The sequence below is a fragment of the Coturnix japonica genome, chromosome 11 (genome assembly GCF_054131305.1).
Source record: "Coturnix japonica strain WE chromosome 11, WE-NBRP24, whole genome shotgun sequence".
In the NCBI taxonomy this organism is placed as follows: Eukaryota; Metazoa; Chordata; class Aves; order Galliformes; family Phasianidae; genus Coturnix; species Coturnix japonica.
The window spans coordinates 20,306,464-20,331,338 of NC_140673.1; the positions used below are offsets into that span (position 1 = coordinate 20,306,464).

The 24,875-nt window shown below is 51.0% G+C and overlaps 1 protein-coding gene across 13 annotated transcripts in view; it reads left to right on the plus strand.

The window, feature by feature from the left end:
- RNF220 (ring finger protein 220) overlaps nt 1-24,875 on the plus strand; it is a 157,610-nt gene that overhangs the window by 56,916 nt on the left and 75,819 nt on the right. For 5 of the 13 annotated variants that reach the window (XR_014932806.1, XM_032446172.2, XM_032446170.2 and 2 more), the window contains exon 3: nt 5,166-5,240. The exons of the other annotated variants lie outside the window; for them this stretch is intronic. Coding sequence is in view for 4 of the 5 variants with exons in the window: in XM_032446172.2 (XP_032302063.1) it covers nt 5,166-5,240 (75 nt within the window). In the remaining variant the exon portion in view is untranslated. The remainder of the gene's footprint in view (nt 1-5,165; nt 5,241-24,875) is intronic. 13 annotated transcript variants of the gene reach the window in all.

Consider the following 24,875-nt stretch of genomic DNA (forward strand, 5'->3'; position numbering starts at 1 on the left):
GCATTCGGCGCGTTGCCAGCGGCACCAGCCGCAGCCTCCCGTAGGCATCGGCAGAGCCAACAGCACTGAGCACGGAGGGCTAGGGAGTGTAATGAACTCTCAGAGGACTCGTTGCAGCTCAGCCCGTGCTCTAGATTAGCTGAGGAATCATCTGGCCCAGCTATTAACTGTCCCATTTAACATCATAAATTATTAACTTAATTTTGAGGAGGGTCGGTGACGGATTGCGTTGATTTTGTCGGCCTCTCCGTGCGGCCGATGCCTCCGGCAGGACCTGGGGCAGTGCCTGTGGGAGGGTATAGGTGGAGGCAGAGCATCCTTGTATGAGAATGAGCAGCTCTGCCTCAGCTCCCAGCCCAGCGGAGGGGATGGGGACAGCCAGGGCAGGGCAGTGAGAATGCCAGTGTGAGAGATGACTCTTGGGGAAGAACCCAAAGAGGAGAAAATGTGGATTTCTTGGGTAGAAAAGTTTCATACCACTAAGAGCCTTTCTCCAGATAACTGGGCAATGGAAAATTTTAGGATGTCATCTTTTCTTCCCCTTTCTTTAATAAGAGAGATGTTTGCAGAGCGTGGCGGCGGAGGAACACCCTCCAACCAGCATCCTTTTTTATAACAACATGGAAAAGAATCCAAGCCGTTTGGCTTGTCACAAACCATACAGCCCTCAAGGAGAGCAAGCTCTGAAAACCCCTGTAAAATGCCTCTTTCATTCCAGCATCACAAAAAGGACTTTTTGTTTCCCTGGCGAGCAGCTGTGCTGCTCAGCACCGCCTGTCTCTGCACCCCAACATGTCCCAGAAGTGCCCCAAACTCACAGCAGAGCTGCAATATGAAGTGCCCAGCACTGCATCCCTGCAGCATCGCTGCTCCCATCACATCCCTGCACTGAGCCGTTCCCCATATGCAGAAGCTGCTCTCGCCAGCGGCCGCGCGTTGCCCGGTGCACAGAAATAAAATACAGCGCCCTGCCATAAAACATGCACTGCTAGTCTATATATTTTGCAATCCCTTTAAAGGTTTTTTTTCTTTAAACCCCTCACCCCAACCCCCTCCCCATCCTCCCCCCAAAAAAATTATTATAAAGAATTATTGCCATTAGTACGTCTTTCCCAGTGAAAGGAGAAAATCGCCTCATTCATAATTTATACCCTCAATTACTATTAATAAAGAAATATTTCAGCAGAAAATCGCCTGGGAAAATTACACGTAACATTGCATTAACATTCTATTTGAACATTTTCATCACATTTGTTATAGAGTTAATAAGAGGGATATGCTCCCCTGACTTCTTCATGAAATTATGGGCTGCCTATGATAGTTTAATCTTTTAGACTTTATATAATATATTCACTTTACTAATTGAGCTATCCAAGGAGCAGTTAGGGATGTTCTTAAACGTGGAAGACAAAGTAATCAGGGCCGTGACTTCCTGACTAGCAGATCTTCTTCCGGAGATGAGGAGCGTGCGTGAGGAGAACACTCAGGCCGATGTGTGATGTGCAGCTCCATGGCCCTTCCCATGTCATAGAATCATAGAATTGTTTGAGTCGGAAAAGATCCCTAGAGGTCATCCAGCCAAACTCTGCTGCAGTGAACAGGGGTGTCTACATCACCTCACCTGAGCTTGGAATGAATGGGAGTGAAGGATGGAAGTGGCTTTCAAACTGGTAGTGTTCCCCAAAAGCCCGGCTTGCATTTTGGAGCAGGAGTGGGTCTGGCAGACGTGCCCAACATGTTGGGTTTCTCAGGAGAAATACTTCCTGTGGACAAACTTTAGGGTTGAATTCACCCCGCCCATAGCCCTGCATAGACTTCATCCAGATGTGGAGTAAGGATGGGGAGCACAAACCCTCTGCTCCCTGGAAGCTCCTGCCATGCATTTTGTGAGTTGGACTGGGTGGTCCTTATGGGTCCCTTTCACCTTGGGATATTCCATCATTCTGTGATCTCAGTGTGAGCTCACCCCAAATCTGCTCACGTGACTCCCAGCCCACGTCAACAGCGAACCAAAGAGTTAATGGAAAGCTTTCACACACTGGGATTCATTATCTGGGGCTCTTTGAGCAGCAAACAGAGATCTGGATGTTGCCAAGCGAGCCCTGCTGGAGGCACTGTGGGGTGAGGCAGCCTGGGAGAGCAGAGTGGGTTGATGCATTGGTCATTGGGTGAGAGGCTGAGCTCCTGAGAGCCTGGGTGAGCCATTGGTGTCAGGAATGGGTGTGAGACAACCTGAGCCCTGTACCAGGGAAGGAGATATGGTGTCCTCTTGGGCCATAACCGAGCCATGGTGGGCAAGCAGCAGCCAGGAATCTCTCCATAGGCCCCAGTGGGCTGCTGTCTGGGGCTGCAGGGCTCTGCCCATGGACAGGAAACACAGGCTGTTGGGCTCAGAGTGGGCAGGATGGGCCACGCTGTAAACAGGACAAGGCTTGTAAACAGCTCCAGCTGGGATAAATTTAGACTATTGGGGCTGCAGCCCCGGTGCAGCAGGACACAGTGTCAGGGCATTGTTGAGGGGAGAACAGGAGAAAGAAGCTGAATAAACAAACACAGCTTGTCTTTTTTATTTCTTTTTTTATTTGTGTGTGTGTGTGTCTCAGCATTGTTATTTCAGCCGGACAATTGCCCTGCAGATCGAGGGAACAGGCTGGAGTTCAAGCAAGCTTGGCTCCCAGTGACTCCCTTCTCACTCTGTGCTTTCATCCTTGTGTCAGTGTGTCCCGTACCGGTGTGCACCAGCACGCGGATGCTCCATGTACCCCCCTGTGCTGTCCTATAGGGGCCCATAGGGTGAGACCCCCAAGCCTGGCTTTGGCAGTTGTGCAAAGTTTTGCTTCCCATGCATGCACAGCCCAGCCTAGCACCAATGGGTATCAAGAGGCATGGCATGCACTGTTCACATTTGTGAATGCCTCTGTGAGCAGCTTTGGAGGTGTGCTCCTGTGCATAGGGGATGCTGCAGAGGTGGATGTCTCTGCAAAACTTGAGAAATGGGGACAGGGACATTTCCCTGACCAAATCATCCATGGCCTCAGGAGCAAAGAGCACGATTGGCTCTGCCAGTGCTGCCCTGCCAGGACCCAAGTCTTCTCTAAAAGCCATATTTGGAGGCAGCCCAATTTTCACATCTTAATTTTATTTCTCTCACATCTCTCCCTGACACACACACACACATACATACACACACGCACTCCTATTGGAAAAACGATTTTAATACCCATGGTGCATTGTCCTGGTGTGATATAAAATCCAATGACATGTGGCATTTGGAAAAGGTCACTTCCCCCATCAGGATTCATTATCCTGCTTCAGCCTGGGAAGCCATGGGGTTGCCCCCGCCCCTGCGGACCCCTTGCCCCCTCCCCAGCTGTGGGGTATGTGGGATGAGGAGATGATGGCAGGGCAGTCCCTGGGCTCTGCTCATTCATGTCCCTGGAGCAGGAGCAGCTCTTGCAGTGCCCTCACTTCACACGGTTGCAGAAGGGAAGTGTTCCCCTTCCTTGTTTCACTTGTTCAATTTCAGAGTGGGTGGGTTTATGGGGTGCCCCGCTGGGTCAGTGCTCGCCACCAGTGAGGAAGAAATGAGAAGAGAAAGCAGAGCAGCCTAGCAAAGCCCAGCTCCTTGTTCACACCAACCTGCTCCATGCTGTCTCATCAGTGCTTGCACTCCCAAGAAAGGTGTCACCTCTGCCTGGGCTGCAGAGTCTCTGCCCTCTCTCATAGGCCACTGCTTAAATGTGGTCCCTGGTGAAGGTTACGGGGGATGCAGAGCTGGGGATTCTCACAGTGCTGTCCCATGGTATTCTCAGGCTTTCCTCTTTCCTTGGGCTCATTTCTGCTTCCCCATCCTCATCCATTCCTATCCCAGGCCAAAGCAACTCCCTGGGAAGGGCAGGGGAAGGACGAGTGTTAGCAGTGCATGGTAGACACAGCCCTTTGCAAGGGGCAAGGCATCCCATGGGGCGGGCAGGGGGACTGGGATTTCACACCTCCTATGAGCTCCCTGGGGTCAGACTGTCACCTCTGTGACCCCATTCCCACCCGCTGGAGAGAGGGAGCTGCAGAAGGGCAGAGGCTGGGGCAGGAGCAGGATTTTGCCCAGTTTATCTGCTTTTTGCAGCAGGGAGCAGAGCTTGATGCCTGCTGAAGATGACTTTTCAGAGTGCTGAGGGTGATGGTGAGCATAGCCCCTTCCACCATATAAACACCAATGAGTTATGGGTACCCCAGCCTCTAATTATGCAGTCAGCCCCAAATAGGCTGTGTCTAACGAGGCTGACAGACTAATATCTCAAGAGCCCTTAATGCGTTATCATCTCTTGCTGTATGACCTCATATTTATAACTGCTCTGGTGGGAGGTTGAGAAATGTCCTTCTCTCCCCCCGGCCCCCTCCCCAACTTTCCTCCCCCCCTGGAGCAGCAGCTCTTCAGCCTCATCTGTTAGGATCAGGAGGAGAGAGGCGACTTCTCTCCATCCATCACGGGCTGAGTTCGTGCTATTAGATGATTAAAGGCATTTTTTATAATATTTGGAAGAGGCTTTGAAACGTCTCTCAAACAGGGTGATGAATGCCCGCTTAACCCTTTCCTGGCTGGTGGAGGGGCGGTTGGGCACCACAGTGACAAGGTGTGATTCATGGGCACCTGCAGGAAGCAGGGGGAACGTGGTGGTTTCTGAGGCTCCAACGGCTCCAGCAAGAGGAAGCAGTGCCTGTCCTCTCCCCGGTGCTTACACAAGAGGGCCCCTGGGGAGGGTGGGGGGGCAGTGCACACATGGCAGAGCCCCCTGTCCCATTCTGCACCACTGCAGCTGCTCCCTTGTCTCCTTCTCTCCATGCCCAATCCCATTGTCTTGCTGCCATCAGCCAAGTCCCACTCCTATAAGAAATCATAGACATTGAGATCCATTGCTGGGATGCATCCCTTCCAACTTGGGATATTCTATGATTCTATGATGCTGCAGCCTTGCTTGGAGCTGGTCAGAATGATGTATAGGGACAATGGCTGCGGGCGCCCCAAAGCCAAGCCAATGCCAGAAGGGTGACATGGCCACGCTGTGTCCTGGTGGGAGTGGAGGTGTCACACACTGGGGAAGGAACCCCCTCCTCTGCTCACAGGCACAATATTTCATAATCCCCATTTCTTGTCGATTGATTGCCAGATAGAAGCGACAGCCAAAGAGGGCCCCAGGCGTCTGCAACTGCCACTCATCGTATGATTTTAACTCTCCCCCTCTGTAAGTTGGCATTCTTTTCTTGTTGTCGTTGTTACCTAAATACGTCTTTTCCTCCCTTCTCCCCCAAGAATGGTGCTGAGAAATCCCACCATGCTCCTCAATTTGATGTTGAATGTACGAGTAGCTGATAAGGGTTAATGCATGATTAAGAAACGTTTTATTAAAATGGTTAATCTGTCATTAGAGAGTCCCAGAGATCAATAGATTTCTTATAGCCATAGCCTACAATATTTTTTAGCACCACTGACTGTGGGCTTAAGACCCTGAGCAGCATGCTTAGGGGACCCAGTCACCTCCTGCCACCTCTGTGTGCCCCTCTGTGGTCCCATTCTCCCAAAGAGAAGCAGTCTGGTCCCCAGCCCCTGCCCCAAGGTGCCGATCCAATGGGTGCTGCTGGTGGTCACAGCCCTGTGTCCCCTTTGAAATGTTCTCCCCTTCCACGCACCCATTCTGCCCCTGGGGGTGCCTGCTCTGAGCCTTTCTCTGCAGATCCCATGACAAATCCCAGAGCCACCAGGATGCCGACCCCAGCCCTGCTGTTTAGACAGGCTGACAGCAGCACGGCTGAGCCAGAGCAGGCGGGAGGGCATGGGACAGCATCCTGGGGTCTGGGAAGAAATGGGTCCTGCTGGGGCCACCCAATACAATGCGGTTAGTCCCATGCTGGGGGACCAGGGGATGTTGGTGGTGCTCCCTTGGAACAAGACAGTACATGTGAAATGAAGGCTGCAAATTATTTAAGTTCATCCTGTTATTTTCTGCTTCTCTTTCCTGTGCTCATCTGCTCATCCCATTGCCTCAAATAACCCAGTCATAAATCCTAGTGCTTCTGCCTGCCCCACATGTATATGCCCAGTGCTCCCCTCCCCCCCCCTCCCCCCATGTGCTCGCCATGAGGCTAGGGGGAAATATTCCAGACCCTCTGGGTCCAGCCCTCTCCTTCACCTCCCCTCAGTGCTTATTTCTGGGCCATTATGTTCAACAGGGAGAATTTGTTTCTGTCCAGAGCAGATGCCCGGACAGTCTCAAACCTCTGTGGATTTATCATCCTGAGCTTTTGTTTGTAGGTCTGTAGGACCCCTCTGCCCCATAGCTGAGCCCTGATGCTTTGCTGTCTCCTCTGGGAGACTCTTGATGAGTGGTGAGGTATCGGTGCAGGCTGCCCAGGGAGGTGGTGGGATCTCTGTCCATAGAGGTGTTGAAGGGATGTGGCACAGAGGTTTAGTGGGCATGGTGGTGGTGGGCCGGTGGTTGGATTTGATGGTAGGACTGGATGTCCTTAAAGATTCTATGATTCTATGAGTGGGCACCCTACAGCCACCAGGGCAAGATGTCCCAGCATTGCTCTGGAGGCCATCAGACAAAAGCAAAGGGGTACAGGGCTACTCCACCACAGCCCCGCTGCCCCTTCCCCTCCCAACCACTCTCATTCCTCTGCAGCACCGAGGAGGGGGCCAACCTTTGGCACCTTTATTGACACTCCCAGAGTTCATACCGCGACTCTACAATCTTTCCCCGAGATTATTAAGAATTAATTGATCGCTTTTATATTCCCCCCAGTACCCGGTGCTGCTCCGCGACAGGCGGTGGGAGGAGGCAGGGAGCAGGGAGGAGGGCGGGGTGTGTGTAACAAACACACTGATAAATGTTAATTACTCTTTTACAGCCCTTGTCAAATTCCAAAGCAAGTCGTAAATTCATTAAACTCTAACGGATTAAGCACATGCAGCTTATTTAGTCGCCATAAACAAGATCATTTGGATGTTGATTTTCCCCTTTTTATTGCTCCAGCAGAAAAGGGGAAAAATCAGATCAGGGAAGCAGTTGGTGGTTACCAGGGAGTCAGAAAAGTTTGGATTTATGTAATATCTTGTGTCGTTGTGTTGTCAGTCTGCAGCAGCTCTTGGTATCTCCCAGTCCTTGGGCTGTGCATTTTTGGTATGCCCTGTTACCAGACTACCAGCAGTGGGATGTTCCCAGCTGAGCCCAGCAGCAGATGAAGGCACATGAGGAGGGACACTTGCTTCCACTAGCAGTGTGAGGGGAGCAGGCACCCACTGCTCTGAACACGGGAACGGGACCCAAGGTCTGGGCCCTACATTGCTGCCAACCTACTCTGCATGCTCGCCATTCTGCACTTGCACTTGTTAATAATGCAGGCTGACCTCCCGAGCGGTGAGAGCGGGGAAAGGAGAATGAGAGGAGGGTCACGGAGATTAATTAATACTCAGGGCTCTAATTATGAGTTTCTTCAACACCGGGCTTCTAATGAGGAACAGGCACTGAGACAGCTCTGTGTCCCGCTGCCCCGCTGCCGGCCCTGCCGAGACGTCTCCTGCATCCCAGCAGCACTGGGGGGAACGCAGCCAACCCCATCCACCCTCAGCACATTGTGGGAACAGGGTCAGGACGTGGCCCAGAGGGACCCTCGCAGCCCTGCAGTGTGCAGGTTAGGATGCTCCAGCACCCAGCAGCTCCCAGCAGTGCAACAGCCATGAGCTGCAGGCACCAGAGGGAACTCTACACCCCTCTCTGAGTGCTCTCTAAGCAGTAGCTAACAGCCACTAGCTAATAACTTTATGGCTTCAAAGCAGCTCATTTATCATGCTGAAGTTTGTTTATGCACTACTTATATGGCGCATTATAGCAGATCTGTGTTTGGCTGATAAATTCCCAATGACAAGCAAGGCTACCAAAGGGGACCCACCGAGTCCAAAAGACCAGTAGCTTTTTCCTGAACTCTGCTTTCTGAGATAAGGATGGTTTTTCCCTCTTTTGTTTCACAAGAAGAAGAGGGAAAAAAAACAACCAACCAAAAAAAAAGATGAAAACTTGTAAACCCAAAAAAAGAAATAAGTCTTGTTCCAAATTGAAAGTCTTGTTCCATGAAAGTTTCCCAGTGCTGTGGTCCATGTTGCAGGTCAGAGGAGGAGGAGGGATGCCTGGGGAAGGTGGAGAAAGTGACGCACATGGGCCCATACCAGGAGATCTGTGTATGTGCAGAGTGAGAACTGACAGGTTCCCAAGGGATCTGGATCATAGAATCGCAGAGCTGGAAGGACCTGTGAGCTCCTGGCTGTCCCGATGTCCCATGGATGTCCCTGGGAATGGTGTAGCTCAGTCCCTTCTGCCTTCAGGAAGCTTTGGGGGTAGCTTGGCAGCTTTCTGGTCTTATAATGTTTGCCATTCTTTTTTCATTGTTTTTTTTTTATTGTATTTGTCAATACTTTGAGGTTGTGTGTTTTGTTGCTGAGCACAGCACAGCTGCTCACCTGTACTGGGTTAACCACTTGAATCCTGCTAATAATAATGACCTTCACATTCTGGCTGGCTCTATCACAGGAGCCAAACCCACTTTGCAAACAGTGCTGAACTCAGTCTTCTGACTCCATGCAAACAGGATGGCTCAGGATTAGCGCTGCTGCAGCAGTGGGGAAACTGAGGCAGGAAGCAGAGCATGCCAGGCTGTGCTCTAACTTTGCTCTGACCATTAGATCTCACCCTGTTCCAGTTCCTATGGCAGCTTCCACAGGTCTCACCTGGGATGCCTTAGCTTCCCTCTGTGAGGGATAAGTCCAGAACATCCCATCCCACTGCCTCTCAGCCGCTACCTGTCGCACCCCATACCTGCATCTGTCCCAACCACGAGGCTGCATCTGTGGCTGCACGTCCCGGTCCTGCAGGCTGTAAATACTGCCAGTGTGTCGGGGAGGTTGAGCGGTTTATGGCTCAAGGTCAGGCCCATGAATCATAAAAAGGTGTCGGAAGGAGCATTAACTCCTAGCCTTCGCTCAGTCGCTGTGTGGTTTCAGGCGGGGCCCCGGAGGCAGTGATTAAAGGGTGCACCTTCCCCTTTCAGTTTTACGGTAAAAGGAAAGCAGTAAATTAGAAGCCCACAGGCTGGGGCAGGCCAAGTCCCAGCAGTGCAGTGCCTATGCAAGGATCAACCCTAAGAACCCATTGCTGCCCCATGGCACAGCCCTGGGCAGGACCCGGCCCCTCCATGTGCCCAGTGTCTCATCCTCAGCTCATCCCTGTCCCAGTCATGGATTCACAGAATCATTAAGGCTGGAAAAGACCTCTAAGATCGCCCAGCCCAACCCCAACCCACCGCACCATGCCCACTGCCCACATCCCTCAGTGCCACATCTCCACTGTTCCTGAACACCTCCAGGGACAGTGACCCCAGCAGCTCCCTGGGCAGCTGTGCAGCGCCGTCCCCAGCACCCGGAGGCTGCGGGGACCCAGCCGGCCTCGGGTAGGGCTGCCACCGCCTGCCTGCTGCCGGTAATAGCAGCGGGGCCGTGCCTGACCCCGGAGCTCGGAGCGGGGCTGGAGGTGGGATGTGCTGCAGGAGAAGCTCCGTGTCCAAAGCTGGGGCGAGACATCGTTTGTTTTTACGGAGGGACAGAGGGAACTTGCCAGGAGAGAAAGTGCTTCTCCCTGCCCTAAAGAACCCAGCGTGCTTTCCCTTTCCCCCCCCTGGGGAACGGCATGGCGGAGGCTTGAAATTGACGGCGCTGCCAGCACTGATGGATGGCGCAACGGAGGGAGCAAAGCGGGTCAGCAGAGCAGAAAGGAGCGCAGACAAAGAGGCAGCGTCCCCGGCTCCCAGCCCAGGCGGTGACACCCAGTGCCGGCGCGGTGCCCACAACAGCCCCGGCTGTGTTGCATGGTGTGCTGGCACAGCTGGGGTACCTGGGTGCACCCCGTGCCGCTGTGCTCACCCCAACAACAGCGGCCTTTCTTCAGCCCCTGCACAAGCTGCCATTGTTCAGGCTCTTCCCTGAGGTCCTGCTGCTCCCAGGAGGATTTTCAGCATCTCACAGCCGCTGGGGCTTCGATAAAACGGCCAGATTTGTTTGTTTTCAGGCAGTGCCATAGCAGGACACCTGGCTCCTCCCAGCAGTGCTGCTGTGCCAGCCCACAGCCTCCCCTGCCTCAGTTTCCCCACTGGTGGCTGAGGTCCCTTTGCAGATGTGCTGTGCATCCAGAGATGTTGGAGAGTCCTACTCTGCAAAGCCCCGCTGCTGAGCGTGCTGCCGTGCTGCTCGTTGCTCCCATAGCTGTGAGGAGTGCAGGGAAGGGGCTCAGCTTCAAATCGATGTTGAGCACTGTGATATGAATCTCTTATCGCTGTTGTCATTGTAATGGCTGGGACCAAAATGCTGGGCTGAGTGGGAGCCAGATCTCGGTGTGGCTGGGGGTGAGGAGGAGATGGGCACAGCAGGAGATGGGGTCCCAGCCTTGGGGCTGCCCCACGTCCTTCCCAGCTCCTTACAAGAAAAAACCTGATGGCAACGGTGGCAGCAGAAATACAGGAGTAAAGGAATGGGTCTTGCATGTCCAGACGTGCTCAGGGTGGAGTGACATGCAGAAGGACAGCCCAGAGGGCGGGCATTGCTCAGCAGGGCTGGGGGAAGCTTCCTGCTCCCACCCCGACAGCCTCTGCCCCATCTCCCCGAGCCCTTCAGAAGCAACGTGGGCATGTAGCTCTCATTGCTGTGCTGGCATCTGGAGGTACAAGAGCAAATGAGCTCTGGACCAGAGCTGGGAGATTCTAGGCTTTTGTTCCCATCAGAGCCCAAATGCAGCTTTTCCAATGGATAAAGCAAAGGGTACAGGCAGCAGCAACATCGCAGTGACCTGATGGATGCACTGAGCTGCAGTGCTGTCCCCACTGAGCCAGCAGACATGCTCTGTGTTTAACCCCTCATACTTGTCCGCTATGTTTTATTAACAACTGTTGATTGGGATCCCAAGGTCATCCATCTGTGCAGAGAAACAGATAAAATCTAACACTGCTGCAATCCCCTACATCTCCAGGCCCACCAATCTCTCGTCGATCTGCAATCTGTCTCCCACCACACTTCCTTCAGAGCTGGGAAGCAATGAAGCTATGGCTCTGGATGCAGGTTGCACAGTTGCTCAGCACTGGGGAGCGGATGGTTGGGGTGCTGCCCTGGGGGTTTTGGCCATTTAATTCCAAGAAGAGCACTCTGTCAGGATAAGTGAAATTGGCCTGATGCAAGATTTATTAGTGCTTCTTTCCCCCTGCCTCCTGCTGGGTGCTGTGCTAAGATCCCATGCCGCACAGTCATCTTGCTAAAGCCAAGAGGAGCTTAGTTCTTAAATGGTTTTCTTGCTGCTGCGGAGTTTAGTGCTTGCCGAGAAGCTGAGACCTGGCTGAAGTGACAAACAGGGTGGAGGGAGGTGGGAAAGCAGTGCTGGGCAGCAGGGAGCCCATGGGTGTCCCATGCACCTCGTGTGATGCACATGGGCAATGCACCAGGGGATGGCACATACCCCTATCCATGGCATGGAGACTAACTCAGCTCCGGTGAGAGGTGCATCTGTCCAGCTCTAACTTTGAACCTCTTGGAAATGCTTTCATTAAACAGAACTAATGTGGAAAATCAGAGCTTGCCCACATTTTTAGCCCTTGCTCTTCTGGCTCTGGCAGCAGTAGATCTACACACATGAACATACTTTGTGCTCGGCATTAAGCTGACCGCTCCGGCTGTATGTGCTGCTGGGACACTGCTGCAGTAACCAGCCGGCTCTGCAGATGGGGATAGCGGAGCTGGGAAACCAGCCCCGGCTCCAGATGGCACCTCGGGAGGTGGCCCTGCGGCAGGAGGGCACTTCGCACCCCAGCACACTGCATTGATAGCAGCCAGGGCTGCCCCAGGGATCCCATGGGTCGCATGAGTCAAGCGTTCCAGCAGGATCCGGAGAAGAGCAGGGTGGTTTTATGGGTAGTGATGGTATTTACAGCCCTACAGGCTGAGGCACTGATCCCAACTAATTGCATCGCGGTCCTGAAGGCAGCGCTGGCCCCATCATTTCTTTGCAATACTCTTGACTGATCAATGTCCCATGAATTAGGGGTGGCTCAGCATTCCCTTGCTGGTAAGGTCTTCAGTGGTTGTCACTGCAGATTGAGACTTCCCTTCATGGGAAGGACCAGAGATTGTCCCTTCACCCCGCTCCTTGCTTTGTCCCCACACTGCAGTACCACAGGCAGCCCTGCAGCACACCCCACATTTTTTTCCCATCACCTGCCACGGGCCCCGCATGTTTCCATTTAGCCAACATAGTGAAAAGCTGTAAAACATGTGTCTGCTTCCCAAGGAGGGAGAAAAAATGACTTCAACAGCTTGGTCCAGTTAACAGCTCAGGCTCTCGACTCCACTGTTGGCTTGGCAGGGACTTTGCTGCATGCTCTGCACTAGTTGGACCAAGGTGTGCATCTGGAGGGAAGGACACATGGGGAAGGGTATTTTGGGGATGGGCTGCCCCAGGAAGCGGTCAGCAGTAGTACTTCCCACCCCAACATCCACGGGCTCCTCCCAGCGCAGCTCCCCATCCATCCCATACATTTACCTAACGCTAATGAGACGTATTGATTGGAATGATGGGATTTGTAAAGGTCGCAGGGTTAAAGTACATAAAACCAGCCTTTCTGGAGCTGCAATATCAGGGCCGATGGGTCTGGTGGGAGAGATTAAAGGCCTCGTGCTGCAAGAATGGAGAGAGCTGACAGCAATTACATTTCAGATGTGTGCATAGTTATAACTCCCTCCCACAAGACAGGCGGCTGCGTCCCCGCACTGCAGAGAGGGTCTACAGCCCCCAGCTCCCTTCCAAAGGGAAGATTTTGGTATATCAGGTCAGGGAATGAAAGGGGGGAAAGAGCAGCTGGCTTTGAAGAAGCAGTACCCTGCCCCATCCCTGTGGCTGGGCTTGGGTGCCTGCTTTGGCATTCCTAGCTAAGATAGCATAGGGATGCTGTAACAAAATCATATCAGTGGGAGCTCAACTCCTAAAGCACTGCAGTTCCTTTTGTGAGAGCAGGACTCCCACTACTGGTAATGAGCTGGCAGCTCATTAGAGACACATCTGTCCCCCGGGAAGGGCCCTCCATCCCCTGCAGCTCCTGCATAAGGGCTGGGAGGTGCACAGCCCCTCACTCCAAACACTGCAGGGGAATGGAGTTGGCTGGAGGTCTGCCCTGGTTTTGGGTCAGGTGCTGGGGAGCTCCCACCTAAGGGACTTAGCTCCTGGGGACCTCCTCTCAGCCCATTATCCCTCTATAGCAGAAGGAACACCCATCTCCATATAGTTCAGGCATCCCTGAGCTTGCTCTGCCTTTATTTATCCCTCCCACGCACTCTCCTTTGCTCTCTCAGATGGTAATGAGTGGTTTTCACTGGGAACTAAATGAAGTTGATTGCCCACTGGTGTCTGCCATTAGTGGTAATTAGTTAAAACATCAGAGTATAAACAGTAAATTGGCTCTAATAATTAATACTAGCACTCAAGCATATGAGAGACACAGAGACTGGGAGAGAAGCAGTGGCAAGCTTGTAAAATCAGCTGGGGCTGTTTTAATTAAAAAAGAAGGAATGTAAGTAACACAGTATTGGAAAAAGGACAAAAGCCATCAGGATCTTACAGAGGGTGATGCAGGAGCTGCTCTGCCATGGCTTTCTCCAGCATTGGCTTTGACCTCTGGGTTCCTCTGGGGAAGGAGGAGCATGGTGCTGTCAGGGTGTGCAGATCCCACAGAGAAGGGTTGGGGTTTCCTGATTTTGCCAATCTTTGAGTGTGTCTGCCCTTTTTTTGGTTGGGGCTTCCCAAAACCATGCTTGGAGAGAAAGCTCACCACCCCCTGCTCCCCAAATGATGAAACCCTTCTTAGCTGTAATGCTGGGGCTGGGGCTGAGTCCCAGGGTGGCAGCGAGGGGCAGAACTGTGGGGCAGAGCTCAGGGAGGAGGGAGGCTGTGTGCATATGGCTATTAATCATCCCCGCGTGCGTTAACCATGCTAATGTCGTAAGTGACAATAGCCCATCTTGGCTCTTGATTTAGGGTCTGTGAACGGAAGCCGGGCTCCTGGGAGTAGATGCGTGAATCCTCCGCTGATACTAAACCTTCTAATAAATCTCACGCACACCAAAAAGCCCTGGGCACTAAATCCCAGAATCCGGTAATTGAAACCCTTACGGCTCTCAGAAAAAAAAAAATTTAACCGGTGAGTGGAAGCGAGTGGATGTTTGTACAGAATATCCATCCTATCTGCACCTGATTATCTCTGGAGGAGACAAAGGAAACCCTGAGCTCCCTCTTCATGCATTTCATTCCCTGGGCTTAAATAATCCTTTGGGAAATGGTAGTGTTGGTGTTTGGGATGCTGGCTGTGTCCTGTCACCACCAAATGCTGCCACTTGCATCCCTGAAGGTGTTCAAGCACTGTGGAGATGTGGCATTGAGGAACATGGTCTAGAGTAGTCACAGGTATAGGCTGATGGTTGGACTAGATGATTTTAGTGATCTTTCCAATCTTAATGATTGTCTGATTTGGGTTGGGGCCTTGAGGAATTCTGCATTGTTGCCATGGCCTGCATAGTTCTGCACATATATGGTGGAGTTGGGTTGTTTTGGGGTTTTTTTTTTGCTTCAAAACTATTGTGTTGGTGTTTTATTCTGGTTTTAATCTCTGTCACAGACCATGCTTCAGTGCCTTGGCAGGGGACTTAATACAGTCATTTAGATAATGAATGGTGATGATCCAGGTGGGACTCAGGGAGGTTACTCAGAAGGGATGCAGGGGGGCATCTGGCTGCTCCTTAGAGGCAGAGGACTGCATCCCCTATGGGATTGTCCCCACTGGGGTAGGGGGGCTGCCCAGCCCTTTATCAATGAACATCCTGCATTGTGGAAAGGAGCCCATCGCACTGGGAGTCCCCTCCAACTTGGGTTGTTTTATGAAATATCTTCAGAGATCACCTTTGCACCTAAAACTCAAACCTAAAACTTTGCTCCTAAAACTCAGCATCCCTCCTCCCTACCACTGTGCTCTCTGCATGCCACAAACCCACTGCCCTTTTTGGGTTACCCCTTGCCAAGCTGTGAAGGACATAGAGCACAGCCACCCGTGTGCCACATCTCCTAACCCATGATGGGCCAACTGCTGGGGCCACGGGATTCCCATCACCTCCTTCCTCTGTAGCCCTTCCAAACCTGGAGGGAGCCCAGCACCCTCATTTCTCAGGTCACCGCTTGGCTAATGGTCTATTAATTTGTTCAATTGTCCCCTGTGAGACAAACTCAATTTCTGCCCAAGATTCCTCCCTGCCTGTCGACGTGGTGATGGATAGGATGAGCGGCTGTCACCGCTGGCCCCAGCGCCTGTTCAGCTCTCCGGGACCTGCGTCGCCTCACGCCTACAGATCCATCCCCAGCAATGAAAAATGGCAGAAATATTTAAGGACAAATAAGGTTTACAAACCCAATTTAAAATTATTACGGGAGGCCCCGGCTGCAGATAGGCCTGAGCCGATTCACGGCAGCAATCAAATCGAATTTCCTTATCGTTGTATTATTTTAGGGTGTTATCTGGCCCCATAATGCAGTTATAAATTCAATTTCATCTGCGAGCATTCATTGTTTACTGTCGCCTGTTTGCTGGGGAAAATGTAAACACTTGGCGGCCCTCGGCTGCAAAATTAATTTCTGGCTGAAAAGAGGAAAAGAGAGAAAAAGTGGGAAGTGGGAGGGAAAATGAGAAAGAAAACAATGGGGCTGGATGTGGGATGGACAGATGGACATGGGCAAATGAACAGGGACAGATGGACATGGACAGTCATCCCCTCAGCTGCAAAAGGAGGAAAAATACGCAGTGACCTGCTGGGGCTGCCAAGGGAAAGTTGAAGGTCTCCCATTAATTCCAGACTAAAAATGACAAATTCATCTTCTACGACAATTAAATGAAGTCAGTAATTGATGCTAATTGATCTTCAGCCGAAAGGGCTCTTACTGCCTGGCTGTGCTCTCCCATGCTCCAGCCCCTTCCCATCCCCTCCCTGCTGGGCACTGTCCCCACTGCATGGCTGGCTTTGGATCGCCATTGGGGACATCCCCAATGTGTGGTGGCTGCTCCCACCCAACAGCCCCTCACATCCCTCACTTTAGGGCTTTGCCTTTCACTTTTTCTTTTTGAAGGCAGGTACCAGGCCTGGCTTCCTTAGCGACAAAGGATTTATAGCCTACAGCTGTGTAGGTTTCCACTTAATTTTTATAAGCCCAGCATAAGAGCCAGCGGGGGGTAAAGCACACTTGGATTTTCTCTACTTAAAATATTACAATGTTAGCACTTTTGCTTGAGCCCTGAAAAAGGGGCAGTGGGGGGGCTGGATGCGTGTGTGTGTTGGGGTGGGTTTTTTTTTAGTTTTTTTTTCTTTCTCTCTCTCTCTCTCTCTCTTTTTTTTTTTTTTTTTTTTTTTTTTTTACGAGAGCCCTTTAATCTCAAGCCAATATGTCAAAATCAAATTAAGCCTTGGAAGGGGAACGGGCTCAGCGTGCCAAGTGCGCTCGCTTGGTTGTAAATGTACAATTGTTTCTAGGAGCTGTTATGAAAGCACCGGGGCTGCTGCCCATTAAGGGACTGTGATGTCATGTCCTCTGGGGCAGCAGGGGATGGACCTGCTGCATCCCTGCTTAGGGACAGTGGCACCCATGCGGATGGGCTTTGTTGCAAGCCAAGCAATGACAGCACTGTGAATGTCACTGATCTTCACTCCAGCCCATATGGGGTGATCCATGGGCAGCGCAATGAGGATGCTGCATGCCTGCTGCAGGCTGCTTTTCCCATCTCCCTTATGGCAGTGGTACTAGGCTGTGCCCCATGGCTCTGGACACAGGTGGGAGGCAGGGGGTGGAACCGGTGTGCAGGAGTTGCTGGAGAGCAGCGGCGTGATTCACTCTGTTCTATGGTCTTTATGGGTCCCACTAAATCCTTTGTAATGTACTGTAAATAACATTTATAACTGGGATGGGTGTTTTACAGAAGCAAAGCAAAGTCCAGCTGCAGAGATGCAAACGAATCTCTGTGTGCTGAGGGCAAGTGGCCACAAGGATCTGATAAGCACCCAGTTTTGGGATAGGAGCATGGCTCTGGTCTTTTCCTGGCATCAATGCCTCTGTGTACAGTCATGGTCACAAACAGATCCCTGCATCTCCTCCCCATCAGCACATTAGTCCATTTGCAAAAAGCAAATAGATGGCTTTCTACACATCATGCATGGGGTTGGCACTGAGGGCACAGGTCAGTGATACATGCAGGAAAGCTGAGGCAAAGAGCTTTGCTTCAGAGTGGGGTACCAGTGCTCCAGCAAAGCCGGGAGGAAACCCTGTGTCTGTTGTGGTGCTGGACACAGCAGGCAGGGACCCATCCATGGGGGATGGGGAAGTTCAGAGGTGCCAGAGCATCCCCAGTCATAGAATCATGAAGATTGGAAAAGATCTCTAAACTCACCCAGTCCAACCCCAGCTCATCCCCACCGTGCCCACTGACCACGTCCCTCAGTGCCACACCTCCTTAGTTCTTGAATACCTTCAGGGGTGGTGACCCCACCACCTCCCTGGGCAGCCTGTTCCATTTACTGCTATTGCATCCCACTAGTGCATCCCAGTATCAAATCCCAAGAACGGCATCCCAGTACTGCATCCCAACACCGCATCCTTCCCCGTATCCCTGCAGCCACCCTTGGCAAGGCTATGTGTGACAATGGTCCAGGCTGCCCAGCAATTCCCAGACGTGCTGTGCTTGCTGTTTTCCGGGAACCAAGAGGCCTGAGCAGAGATAAATAAGTGATACAGACATCTCCGCACTAAACACACATGACGCGCTCCCTCCGGCTCCCCCCCCCCCACCCACATAGTTCTATTAATCCTGACAAATTATGACGTACAGACGTGTAATGCAAACTGATTCATCATACATTCAAATCTGCTGTGCGGGAGCAGCGGGAGGGCAGAGGCAGACAAGTGTATTACACGGATAATGTATTTGACGTATTAATAAAACCAGCCGCATTGCTCAATCTGGAGAGAGGGGGGGATGCCGATACATCATGACAGATCACATATTGATGGAATCCAGATGTTGGGAATCATAGTCTTGGGGCCTTTCTTGTATTGACTAAAGGTAAAAAATGCGGGCTGTCAGCACATTAAATCTCCTCTCGGTGCGAGAAGGCTGGGGCAGCGTTATTTATTCCTGAAGCATGAGGACGCTGCTGCCTGCATCCCACATCCCTGCCCTGGGGCATAAGGAGGCAGAAAGCAGCCTGAGCCCTCCTGGCCCCTAGTTTTTGGATGCTGTTGACATGATGGAGACCCACTGGTGTGGTTTCAGCACAGAGTTGGCAGTGATGCTTCTAGTTCCTGTGTTTTGCTCCCTTTTGATGGTGATGCTGCTCGACTCCATCCCCCTTTTAATGCTCATTCTGAGCCAGCTGTGGGTGGTGTGGGTAGATGCTCCTGTTTAATGTGAGCATTACATATCTACTTTCACGTAAGGGTGTATCCCTGTGATATTTTTAGGATTTCTCAGAGTAAGATATTGTTACTCTTGCTTTCATGGGTAAAGGTCGCCATGCCAGTAATATCTTCAACTTTTATTTTACCTCACAATATCCTTTTAAGATGAAATCATCTCATTTTGAGCCTGTTTGGGTTGGATTCTTTAAAGGCCACTTGCATTCTTGAAGACTGACTGACTCCAGCATGTGTGCAGCCAAGCCCAACTGGGTGCACATCTGCAACACCCACTGCTCATGCCGAGGGAGGCACAGCTCTGCAAGCCTTTGCATGGTGCCCTCTGGTTCTATGGCACCGTGCTGCATTGGATAGGGAAAGATGTCTGAACATGACAAGAGGTGAAATGATCCAAAATTCATAGAATCATGGAATCATTATAGTTGGGAAAAGCCACTAAGATCATCAGGTCTGACTATCTACCTGTCACCACCGTGAGTTCAGATGTGTAGAAGACTACCTGCATGGCATTTCCCCCTTATCAGAATGAATCAAAAAGCAGGAAGTGAGTAATTTAGGGAAATACAAAGCAGATGTTGATACATCGATGTCTGCCTGAGGGAAGAAAGCCTCAGCTTCCCTGCGTGGAGACAGCAAAGAGCTAAGGTGAGCAGCGGCTCTACTAGGAGGAAGGCTCGATCCTTCCACAGGACTCATTTCAACAGCACAGCTCTGGGACAGGACCCAGCAAGGTCGTTTTCAAGCTGGAGAAAGGCAGCTTAAAAGAAATATAAATTGCAATGAGTGAGCAGGACGTGTAAAGCAGGGAGGGCTCCTCAGATGGGGAGCCAGGGAGAATGATGGAAGGAACGTAAGAATGACAAAGCATGTCGTTCCAGTGGAGTGCAAGGCGATTTGCTTTAGCTCATTAAATACTGCAATAAAATATTAATAGTTATTGTCCCTCTATTTTTTGTAATTATCCTTGCAAAGAAGGATCTGCTGCGAGTCACTAATGTATTCCCAGCAGCGGGTTGCTTTTTAATACGGTGATGGCAGTCAGGGGTGAGGAGGGGGTGGAGTGAAAGCGTTTATGTGTGGCCAGCAAATAGTTGTATGATCGGGGTCATTAGGGAACAGCGCTGTCTGCAGCAGGAAGGGGCAGAGGGGCTGTGGGATGGGACGGGGGGGCTGGGGACACATACAAGCGGTCTTGAGGCCATGCTGGTTTGGTGCTGAGAACAGCTCCAGATTCCCTCCATCTCATGGCTGCCTCAACCTCCATTGCCATGCCATGCTGGTGGCAGTCTGTCCCAGCCATCTGCCTGTCTGTCCGCCCAGGCTGGTGGCCTCCTACACCCACTGTTGCCTTGCATCCCACACCCGTCAGCCGGCCCTGGGGAGGGAAGTGGCGCTGACAGGTATCTAAGCGAGGCAGAATTAAGGGAAATGATAATAAATGTAGATGGTCAGGCAGGGGAATGAAATGATCCATCTTTTGCATGTTAGCAGAGAGGTGCTGGCGGCCCCCCCGCCCCACTCCTGTTCAATCAGGGCCTGTCAGACCTCCAGCGGGCTGGCATTTTTGTGAAGAATCTCTCGGCTAAAAATTGTTGTCATTCCTATTTCCTTGTTATCAGTCGGCAGCACCTCGGCGGAGCCCTGAGATTAACGCGGAATCGCCGGGCGAGCATCCATTCCCGAGGAGCCCTATCCATTACGCTGAGCTCGGCGGGTCCCTCCCGCCTCACCTCCCACATTCATCATCTTTAACGCTGACAGCCCGGCGCAGGCCTTTCAAATTTATCTCGCCGCGTCCCGGGCAGGGTCTATCCGTCAAACTGCGCGAGAGGGAGCGAGCCGAGCACAGGGCTCTTTTCCCTGGTTTGTTGGGGAGGGAGAGGGGGGGACCAACCTGCCCATGTGAGGGACTCGGTAAAAGATTGGTCCGAGATACACAATTAATCATGGCTCGCATCAATTTGCTTGATTTACTCCCCGGAGGGAGAAGGGGCGTAAACACGGTGTGTGCAGAGGCAGTGTGGAAACATAATGTGTCTGTCTATAGGAAAAACATTAACACATCATCCCCGTTGTGGGTGATTGATGGGGGAACGGGAGAGGGACAGCCTGGAGCTGGCAGGGTGACAGAAAGCTGGGAGCTCACCAGGGGGACGGGGGAACCATGGGACCATGCCCTGTGCCTGGCTTACCCTGGGCCTCAGCTCCAGGTGAGGATGCTGTTGTACACCAAAATCTCCATGCATACTTGATACTCTCAATGGTGTCCCAGCATTGCTTGGCTGCTTGGGATTGTGGCTTCGTGAGAAGCCTTTCCTCCTCACCTGAAAGCCAGAGAATCACAGAATGGATAGAATCACAGAATGAACAGAATCATAGAATGGTTTCAGTTGGAAGTGACCATTCAAGGTCATCTGGACCAACCACAGTGAGCAAGGGCACATAGCAGTGTGTCTAGGGAAGATCCATCCAAGTGCAACACACCCACAGTTCTCATCGGTAGTCATGGAAATGCCTTAACGTTCAGCCCCAAGCACCGCACTGTGCCCTCCTGGATGGCTCAAGCAAAGAGAAGAGGCTGAGTTTTATACTGAAAGTTACTGCTGCATTTACAGTCCAAACATCCTTGTGAGCAGCTGCAGGGTGGAGAAGGAAATGCGGAGAGGGAGGGGTGATTTGATGTGTTCTTCCCTCATGCCTTGCAACTAAGGAGTCTTCTCCTTCCCTGCATGCATAGAACTGTGTCCTTGCCCCAGAGCCCACCTCACGGGTCTTGGATTAACCATGGTCAGAACACAGGAGCAGGACCTTGGGGTCTCAGCCCCATATCTTCCATGGGGAAGGCTCTGTTGCCATAATAGGCACCCACATGGATGCCATCTGCACTGCGTGGGGTGGAGTGTCCAATGAGGTTTTTTGTTTCATCTCATCTTGTGGAAATTACTCATAATTTTGTGGTGGCTGTTTAATATATATATATGTGTATGTATATGCTGGGTTTTACAGCCCATTTTTATCACCTTTTTATTATCTCGGGTCAAAAGCTTTACTGGGTTGCATTCAGGGAATTATGCAAACTAAGAGAAAATACCATAGCAAAACTATAGATTTTCTCATTAAACTCTGCTTGGACATGTAGTTATTGTAGTAAAACTCTAGTAACTATTACAGGCCCTAATATAAAATTATAGTTTGACACCTCAGTGCGATTGGCCTTGCACTGCAGTTAATTTAACCCCTTCCATCCCACTCTAGAGGCTTTTGCTGTCAGTAGGCAAGACAGTTTGGAGACAGGGAAAGACAAAGGGGTGCCAACCAGCGCACCACAGCCCTGGGAGGTTTTATCACCAACTCTATGAAGTCCATGGGTTTTTCTTCCCCATAGCTCCCTCCAGCTCTCCAGATGTCTGGGGATAAAGAGGTGCTCAGGTGTGGGCAGGATCTCACAGCCCCGGGTGGGCAAAGCCAAGCAGGAGCATGCCATGGGGTCTTGGTGCCCAGTGGAGCAGCCCGCCTGCCTCACCCATAAATTGCTCTGTTCCCACCAACTGTATATTCTCCCAGTCCTGCTCCGTGAGCAGTGGATTTAAGGAGCAGTAAGCATATTCAGCAACTTAATTATCTCCAACCAGATTTTATTCTCAATTACACTCAAGTAAATCTTGAACGATTTCATTCAAGTGGAGGGCGTTCATCCGCCCTTGTAAGAGATAAAATTGGGGGAAGCATCACCCGTGCACGTCAGCAAATCTCTGCAGCAACAGCAGGAGCTTTTTGGCACAACGATGGGAGAGCAGCATTGTGCTTCCTGCCGGTGCTGGGGTGAGCATGGCAAAGCCTCGTTGGTAATAACCTGGGGTAGCGTGACACTCCTGCAACTTCATTCGAGGGAAACACTTAATCATATTTATTATGTAAACACAGCTTGCCATGCCCCCATTAAATTATTAATAGTGCCATTAACATATTTACATATAAATCTTATAGCAACTGATGGAAACGGCTTCAAGAACCTCGCGTTAGCTCTCCTTTTATAATGGATTCTCTCCTGCAAATACCCATTTATTAAAGAGACAAAATATTAATTTTTTGTTCAGCGTCCATGTCAGAAATGTCACCTTTTCCTTTTTGCAAATTGCCATTTACACAAACCCTACTGACTTTGTATTTTCCCATCTTAAAGAATGGCCTGTTTAAACAGGAGCAATTAAGGAGGATCAGGGTACAGATATTTCAGTCATCTTGGTGGCTTTTTTTTTTGGTTAGTAATCAAGCTGATGGGTTCTGCTACTCATTCTTCTGCAAACTCTTTGTCTTTCCCAAGCAGCCTGGCCCACACGAGCGCTCCCCATTAGGCTGTACTCTGTAATTCCTTAATGCCTTCCAGGTAGCGATATCCCAGGGTGGTTTGCTCTCAGCACTGCCAAATTTCACAAGTTTATCACAAGGCTCTCAGGGTTTTTCCTCCTAAAGTTTCAGCCTCTGCAGTCAAGCAGTGATATAAGAATCTCGGCTTTCATTTAAATAAATAGGAACGGCATGCTTCATGCCTGCAGGCAGGGCAGAGAGCTGATGTGCGCTGTGAGCAGAGCCCTCAAAGTGCAGAAACCAGAAGGCAGTGAGGGAGACGATCAGAGAGTTGAGGAGCCACGAGATAATTGAGGTTGAAAGGGACCTTGGGAGGTCATTTTGGCACCGAACCTCCCTTCCTTTCTAAGTACTTCACCATCAGCCCTTCTTATGGTAATACTGAAGCCAAGGAAGGAGGGAAGAAGCAAGAAATAGAGCTTTTTTCCTTCTCTGTTAAATGAGTGTTCCCCTAACCCACTGCAACCAGCCCTCGCGTGTGCTGTTACAGTCTTCTCTACAAACTCCCTCTGATTTTTCAAGCAATTTCTCACGAAACAGGCACTTTCAGAAAAATCATAAGAAAGCAATCATTTCAAATTGGTCATTTGGGACTCAAATTACTAATCTAATACATTTTTTATTGAGGGTTCCTGAAAGGTTCCATAAAACACCATCGGCAGAGCTGCCCAAACTTGCCAGCCTCAGAGTTTGACAAATCGAACCCAACAATCCACTTTGCAGCTCAGCTTTAGGGCCCACGGAGCCACCTCCGCGTTTATATTTCTACATCAATAGTGCCTATCTGGTCAGAGTTTTAAATTCCCTGGGGTGGCGTATTTGGATTTATTTATTTATTTATTTATTTTTGCTTGGGCTTAGCCTGGGTTTTTATTTGGGGAGGATGGGAGAGGAGGCTCAGGGGTGTTCTAGAGGAGATACCATTGCTCTCTGTTCCTGGCCCTTCCCTGGGCTGCTCTCACCTCTCAGTGTCCCCGCATGGTGTTGTCTTTGCCCCCAGGACACGTCTGGCTGGCTGTTTGCTTTAGCCAGGGGCCGGCAGCATGCCAGCAATTCTCTAGGCTTGGATGAGGTGAGGTACAGCAGTGCCAAAGGCTGGGCTGGCCGGCGCGCCGTCCACGTACCCAAATAGGATGGGAGCACAGACTGAGGTGTTGGGGCCATCATAAACATCCACTGCTGAGCTCTGAATGAGGGCTGGGGAGTGGGGAGAGCAGCAGAATACTTGAGGCATCTTGGGGAAAAGGGATGGCTACAGTGACCACCATGAGACCAATGGGGGTAGGTCACCTGTGGCCGAGGGACATTTCCCCCTGTCAGCCCCATCCCCTGCAATGTGGGAAATGCCATTTCCCAGCCTCACTCTGAGCACCGCTCCCCAGGGATGGGACACTCTCAGGGCAAATATCACCTCATGCAGAAGGGTCGGCACAAGGCTCACATGCCACTTCAATCCCACTTAAGCACTGAGCACTGGGTTGAAATTAACTCCCTCTGCAGGAAAAGCTGAGCTGAAATCCACACTGGGCCACTTCTATTAGCAACTAAAAAAATATTTCCCATCCTTAGAGTTAAATGAGCCAATAGTTCAATCACAGAGCGAAAAGCAGCAATAGAGATGGGAATGCTGAGTGCCTTAGTCAGGCATTGGCAGTCTATGCAAGGAATTGCAATAAGCAGGATTGCCTGTTTTCCCTGCGTTTAGCAGCAATGTTATTCAACAACCTATTTGCAAATGCCATCTTCCAAAGTCCTTTTTCCCCCTCGTTAAAGTTGCAGCGATAATAGGGCGATTACAGTGCAATAAGCTAAGCGCGATCCATTAGTAGCATCATGGCCGTTTTTAGATCTTAAAAAAAACCAGCACCAAAGCTGTTTAAGTTTTCTTATTATGCACATTAAAGGCAGTGGTTCAGTCTGATC